Source organism: Ipomoea triloba, chromosome 1, assembly GCF_003576645.1.
Source record: "Ipomoea triloba cultivar NCNSP0323 chromosome 1, ASM357664v1".
NCBI classification, from domain to species: Eukaryota; Viridiplantae; Streptophyta; class Magnoliopsida; order Solanales; family Convolvulaceae; genus Ipomoea; species Ipomoea triloba.
This window is the reverse complement of record NC_044916.1, coordinates 34,111,886-34,118,341: the sequence shown is the minus strand read 5'-3', so window position 1 is coordinate 34,118,341 and position 6,456 is coordinate 34,111,886. Positions and strand designations below refer to the sequence as shown.

The following is a 6,456-nucleotide window of genomic DNA, read 5'->3' as shown; positions in this document are numbered from 1 at the left end:
TCTTTTCACACAAAGGTATATATATGAGACTATCTCATGATCTTTATTTGTGAGAAAGTCAGGTCAAATTTTTTCATACATAAAATAATTATTTTCATCTAAAAGTATCATACTTTACCTTATAAATATTATATTTTCTCGTAGAAGTAATAATCAATCAATTATATATTTATTTTTTCATAAGTAATTATTTAACTCCTAAATATTACATTTGATTTAAAAAGTATTATTTTTCAAAAGTATTGTATTTTCTTTATAGTTTATAAATAATATTTTATGATAAGTATCATATTTTTCAACACAAGTGAAAGGAGGTCAGGGAACTATTAGAAAGACCACCCTTATAATTATATGATATGATATGTGTTCAGCTATCATTTAACAAATATAATAGATGGAGTTATTAAAATTGTTTATTGGTATGCTGCAGGTGTTTGACAAACTTTCCCATCCTTCCACATGTCTCTACAAATAGTCGAAAGTGAAAGGAGGTCAGGGAACTATGTTCCTAAGGTTTGGACCGATGATTTTATTCAATCACAAACTAGTGTCTATCTGGTGAGTAAGACATACAATATAATTTTAGTTTATTAGCTAGTTATTACTTTTTTGAAATTCAAATTAATATCCGAGGACCTATATGTAGGACCAAAAATACTTGGAGCAAGCAGCAAAGCTTAAGGAAAGTGTGAGGGGAATGTTGGAAAGTACTGTGACGAAACCATTGGAGCAGCTGGAGCTTATTGATGCCCTTCAAAGACTTGGCCTGTCCCGTCATTTTACTCATGAAATAAACAACATACTGGCAAGCATGCACGTTATGATTACCAGCAAGAATGATAAGCCAATGAATGATAGTTTGTACGAAACAGCTTTACAGTTTAGGTTGTTGAGACAAGAAGGCTTTCAAATTGCCCAAGGTAATTTAATTTGATTATATTAGTGTACAAATTAAATATAGTATAGTACCAAGAGTTAATATAATTTTTTTTTTTTAAATGAATATTTTGTATGTTGCGTTGCAGAAATGTTCAACAGTTTCATGAGTGAGGAAGGAAGTTTTGATGTGAAGCTTTGTGGGGATATTAAAGGAGTGTTAAGTTTGTACGAAGCTTCGTACCTTAGCATGGAAGATGAAGATGTTTTGGAAAAGGCCAGAGACTTAGCATGGAAGATGAAGATGAAGATGAAGATGAAGATGAAGATGAAGATATTAAATCAGTATTATATATTGATTGATTGATGGATGGGAATTAATTAAAATGTTTGAACTCATGCAATGGATCTATGATATCAGTGGAGTGAGCTGTGTAGAACATATTTGGTGGAAGCAAAATGGTTCAATGAGGGAGTGAAACCAAGGCTAAAAGAATTCCTGGAAAATGCTGTGGTGTCAGTTGCTGGTCCACTGCTATTAGTGCAAGCTTACATTTCCATAACCAAACCCATCAACAAGGAACATCTCCACCAACTGCTCACAGACGACCATCCTATCCATTTTCCCTCCCTCATCTCTCGCCTAACTGATGACTTGGGAACCTCAACGGTACTATATAATTACGTTAATTAAATTATTGTATATTAGCCAAAGACCGACCTTGTGGTCAAGCAGTATAACTGTGACCCTCCTAAGTGAGAGGTCATAGGTTGGCTCCCTGCTTGCTTCAGTAGGTTGAGAAAGTATCACTGAATATAATGCATGCATGGTGCAGGATGAGTTGGAGAGAGGTGACATTCCAAAATCAATCCAATGTTACATGCAAGAAAAGGGTTGCTCAGAAGAAGATGCGCGGAAGTATATCCATAAGATGGTGGAAACAACATGGAAGAAGATGAACAAACATTTTATATTGACAGATGATTCCAATTTTACTAAGGATTATAACAGGACGGCAATGAACTTGGCTCGTATATCTCAATGCATGTACCAGTACGGGGATGGATATGGACGTCCCGATGGTATAACCAAGGACCGAATCAAATCACTCTTTTTCCACCCCATTCCTCTTCCTCCATTTTCCATCGCCTGATCATCATCCAGATCAGATTACTTTATATATATATACCTACAGAGCTAGCTTAATTAGTTTGCTTCATTTTGTATTGTCTATGTAGCTTGCTTTCATCATTCCATCTTCTCCTTCTGTATTCGATTCCATGTTTTCTATATATGAATAAAGCAACGCTCTGATCTCTTCTTTGTTTTTCCCTTCACCATGCATTCACTCCGACAACTGCTCTAACCATTACTCATTTTCAATTTTACTAATTTAATTACAACTCAATTTGGTAAGTTTCAAACTCAAGAATACAAATTGAAAATTAGTGATCTGAAAAGATCATATCTTTCCTAAATTAATTAATGACAATACATCACATTATCATTTAATACAATTTTACTATTTTTTTTTAAAGAATAATGTTATCTACCCATCTAAAATTTTCATCTCCAATCTTTTCCCTCCTTGGATGGTATTTTCTAATTGGACAATTAATTTTCTTTTTGACTGATGTAAGGTCACCCAAATCATGAGCACCAATGATTTCCCCTCCTTACAAACTTTCAATGACTTCAATTCCTATCATTTATAACGTAACTTTATTACAAAACATGTTACAATATATCATAAAATTTTTCTTATTGCATAGTTCTTCACCCACATCAACATTCTCAACATTATTATTTTTATACATAGTATGATGACAGTTATATGCTAATTACTTATATAGTATTAGTAATAATAAAAACTAATATAAAAGATTCATAACAATATTGAATACTAAAATTTATAGTAACATAATTGTTCAAATAGAACATTTAAATATAATTACTAGTTGCATAAAATTATATATATATATATAATTTTTTGAGAAAGATTGTAAAGTTTAAGAGAGAAAAAAAAATTGGTAGAGTAGAATATGAAGAAAATATAGGATAATGAAGAAATTTTTTTTTTTATGAAATTTAGGTATAAGGTTTATAAAGTTTAAATAGGAAAAAAAAATAAAGTTTATATAGAGAGAGAAAACATTTCGCTGGTAGAAAGAAAATTTTGAAATTTTGGGGTTAATGATTGGATTGGATTTCAACTATTTATATATTTGAGAATGAAAAGTTTTATAGAGTCCTAAAATTAAAAACTCTACAAAAATTCATAACTTTTTGAATCTCGCATGACTTTTAAAGACTCTTCAAAAGTCTTAATTGAATATCACCCGACTTTTAAAGACTATTTATTAATGATCTTGATTGAATAACTCATGACTTTTAAAAACATCCTAAAAGTTTGAATTGAATAACTCCAAACTTTTAAAATTTATAAAAGTTTTTAAAAATTTATGAGAGTTAGGATTGAATGCACCCCTAAGTGGGTGAATTATAATTTTTGTATTTGAAAGTCATGAATTCAATAATTACGAACAGGTCAAGCGTATCAATATAATGTGTCAATTAATTAAATATAAATTATTAACCTATATTGATGCTGATTTCCCACTAATTAAAAGAAGTCGTAATGTTATTTATTGGGGTTTGGTGTAATTGGACTTGAACCTTGCTTAATGAGCCATGGATTTTAGCATACTCAATTTATAGTAAAACTCATCTTTTTCTTGAAAACCGAGTTAGTTTTCAATCAAAAAAAATTATTTATAATGCTTGAATTCTTGTTGTGTGGATAACTAGAATCATAACAAACTACCATCTAATCCTAACAAATCAAAGATAAATATAAATCACTAAACTAATCATCATATACACTCATATTGATCTAAACCAACTTATATAAAGATAATGAATTTTTTAAAGTGCGCCCCACATTAAAAAGTTATATATAGATGCGAAGTTAGCAACAAATTAAGAAATGCTGCAAGTCTACATACATATAAGAATACTACTAGCCTAAAAGGGATAATATATATAATGATCTTTTATTTGAATCCCCTATTGAAAATGATACTACTGGAGAATTTAAAAGGTACGGTGGATCAAAATCTTAGAAAACTGAAATGCAACATCATCATCATGTTTTGGGAGCATCCACCGCCACAACCTGGGCATCGGCCGATGTGCGAGAAATCGTGTCCAATTCGACCACCTCAATACTTTGATTCACCACAATCACCTGAATATCGGTCGATGTGTGAGAAATCGTGTCCAATTCGACCCCCTCTTTGCTTTGATTCACCACCACCTCCATATTCTTTTGCTCCTTTTGTTTCCCCCACAAAAACCCATAAAGCCCTAACACCAGCAAAGCTGCTCCCAACACACTACATACACCATCCAATCAATACAACAAAATAATTAAGTTTCAACTAAATCTTCACTTGATTACACAACATTTTAATTTGTAACGAACAATGAATCTTTATCCACTGAGGCTTAAATTTTATAGTATGTCATTTGAACACTATATACATTGACATTTCTAGCTAGGGTTTATAAATTCAAAAGACTTGCATCATCTCGTTCACATTTCTTGAATTACATATTTTGTTTTAATATGAAAACACCATTGTTGAAACTTGAAAGTTCCATGGGGATGAAATGACCCCACAGCACCACTGAATGCTACTTTATACTAAACGTTAACATATAAAATAGCAATCACTATTGTTGTCATGTTTAGATTGCAGATCTGATCTTCCAATGTACATATACTAAAAAGAAGAGTCCATTAGTTGGACACAAGCTAGCTAGATAGCAATTTCAAGGAATTCAATGATGCAAAAATTGGAATTGCTAAGGGTTTCAATCATGGATATATATAATTGTAAAGAAAGAAGAAAAAGGGGAGGGACAGGACATGATGATAAAATGATAGAAAGATGAGGTGAGGTGAGCTGACCTGCCCCAGTGAAGGGTTTCATTGAGAAAAAGAACTGAAAAGAAGGCTGTCAACATAAGTGCCAATGGATTGAAAATACTTGCATATACTGGCCCTTTCTTCTCCACAACCCATGCTTGTAACCAATAAGCTATTCCTGTCACCACTATTCCCTGTAAAAATATATATATGCCATTAATTCCACCATTTTATTTCTATTATTTCTTTTTATTTAATAATATATATTTACTTACACAATATGCCACAGATAGAAGATTGATATCCCATCCAAGTTTCCATGATGACAAATCCCTCTCCATAATTGCACCCCATATTGTTGACACTACACAGCAAATGGAACACTGAAGAGTTACCAGGCGAAGCTTTGCTGGATATTGCTTCATGATAGGAGCCTAATTTAAGAACAACAGGAAGGAATGGAATAATTATTAATTGTTAGCTTTCAAGAAATATAATTTTTAAAAATAATATTATAATATTACTTACCTGCATGATGATCCAAAGTGACCATGTCAAGTTACCTCCAAGAATAAGAAGAGAACCCCTTATCCAATCTTGTTTAGTATATGTAGTGTTTGCGGAAAGGTGAGACTTTTGCATTGCTTTAGGTGGGTACAAGGTAGGGCCTTTATACAAGGTAAAAACCATGGCCCCAATTAAGCTCATCACACAACCCACCACTTTAGCTTTTCCTTGGGATTTCTCTATTGCCAACCTCTCCAACCTTTTTTTTTTTTTTTTTTTTTTTCAAATTTAAAAACATTATATATATTGTCAATATATATATCAGCAACGAACTAATGGATGGACTGACAAATAAAAGATTTAGTATTACCTTAAACAAATTGCTATGATAAACACCATAGCAGGGATGGTGTTGGTGGCTGCTGTAACAAACGTGGCAGACACATAGTTGAACCCGATGTAACACAGGTTCAAGCTGAGGTTAAGTCTGCACTATTCGCACACATTAATTAATTAAATACAATATAATGTTGTTTCAATTCAATTCGATCCTATATATGTAATTCGTAAGGAACGCTTACATACCCACACAAGGAGAGGATGCAAATCTTGCATAGCAATTTGAACGAGAGAGAAGCTGAATTGTGCCTGAAATTGGGTGGAACTAAGCATATTAAGAAATTGAAGAAGCGGCTAAGGAAGGGAAAGGAAAGGACCTTTCGAAGAAGAAAGCGAAAGGAGCCAAAGCAAGAGCGGCGAAGGCTTGTCGATAAGCAACAAAAACGGAAGGTTTCATCCCTCTAGACATGGCTGCTTTAGAGAGAAGGGTCATCCCTGTAGACGTCAACTGAATGATCACCATTATCCCAAAAGCTTTGTGCCTCTTCACTATCCCCCCCATCATATCATATCATGCATGCACTCCCACCAACTATATGCATATATAAGTATCTCGCAACCAAGTGGGTGAACGCTTCACTCGTTCACGACTCACCCCGGCCCCCTTTTACTTCTACACATGTATATATATAAGTGACATCCATCCCGAACCAGATTACCTCAATCAATCACTCAATTCAACTTACTATACCTTTTTTTTTTTTTTTTTTTTTTTTTTTTTTTTTTTTTTTTTTTTTTTTTT

The 6,456-nt window shown here is 32.7% G+C and overlaps 2 protein-coding genes across 2 annotated transcripts; one reads left to right on the top strand and one right to left on the bottom strand.

Annotated features, from left to right (window-relative positions):
• Positions 1-456: 456 nt before the first annotated feature.
• On the top strand, positions 457-2,177 carry LOC116012861 (myrcene synthase, chloroplastic-like). Its single transcript, XM_031252537.1, has 5 exons — positions 457-558; positions 647-920; positions 1,026-1,153; positions 1,298-1,546; positions 1,713-2,177. The coding sequence occupies exons 1-5, from the start codon at positions 460-462 to the stop codon at positions 2,028-2,030; spliced, it is 1,068 nt and encodes a 355-aa protein (XP_031108397.1). The 5' UTR covers positions 457-459; the 3' UTR covers positions 2,031-2,177.
• Positions 2,178-3,808: 1,631 nt separating this feature from the next.
• On the bottom strand, positions 3,809-6,309 carry LOC115997008 (WAT1-related protein At1g43650-like). The gene is made up of 7 exons (XM_031236455.1): positions 6,032-6,309; positions 5,901-5,963; positions 5,686-5,802; positions 5,337-5,574; positions 5,084-5,242; positions 4,851-5,002; positions 3,809-4,272 (listed from the first exon to the last, which is right to left on the bottom strand). Exons 1-7 carry the CDS (start codon positions 6,217-6,219, stop codon positions 4,023-4,025), a joined length of 1,167 nt encoding a protein of 388 aa, XP_031092315.1. The 5' UTR covers positions 6,220-6,309; the 3' UTR covers positions 3,809-4,022.
• Between the last annotated feature and the right edge of the window lie 147 nt (positions 6,310-6,456).

Bases quoted from the DNA above. Each gene is read 5' to 3' on its own strand.
- LOC116012861 (XM_031252537.1), top strand. From the start codon at position 460: ATGTCTCTACAAATAGTCGAAAGTGAAAGGAGGTCAGGGAACTATGTT. The intron at 559-646 runs GTGAGTAAGACA...ACCTATATGTAG, and splicing joins CACAAACTAGTGTCTATCTG to GACCAAAAATACTTGGAGCA. The intron at 1,547-1,712 runs GTACTATATAAT...TGCATGGTGCAG, and splicing joins ATGACTTGGGAACCTCAACG to GATGAGTTGGAGAGAGGTGA.
- LOC115997008 (XM_031236455.1), bottom strand. From the start codon at position 6,219: ATGATGGGGGGGATAGTGAAGAGGCACAAAGCTTTTGGGATAATGGTG. The intron at 5,575-5,685 runs GTAATACTAAAT...AAAAAAAAAAAG, and splicing joins ATCATAGCAATTTGTTTAAG to GTTGGAGAGGTTGGCAATAG. The intron at 5,003-5,083 runs GTAAGTAAATAT...ATATTTTTACAG, and splicing joins TTCTATCTGTGGCATATTGT to GGAATAGTGGTGACAGGAAT.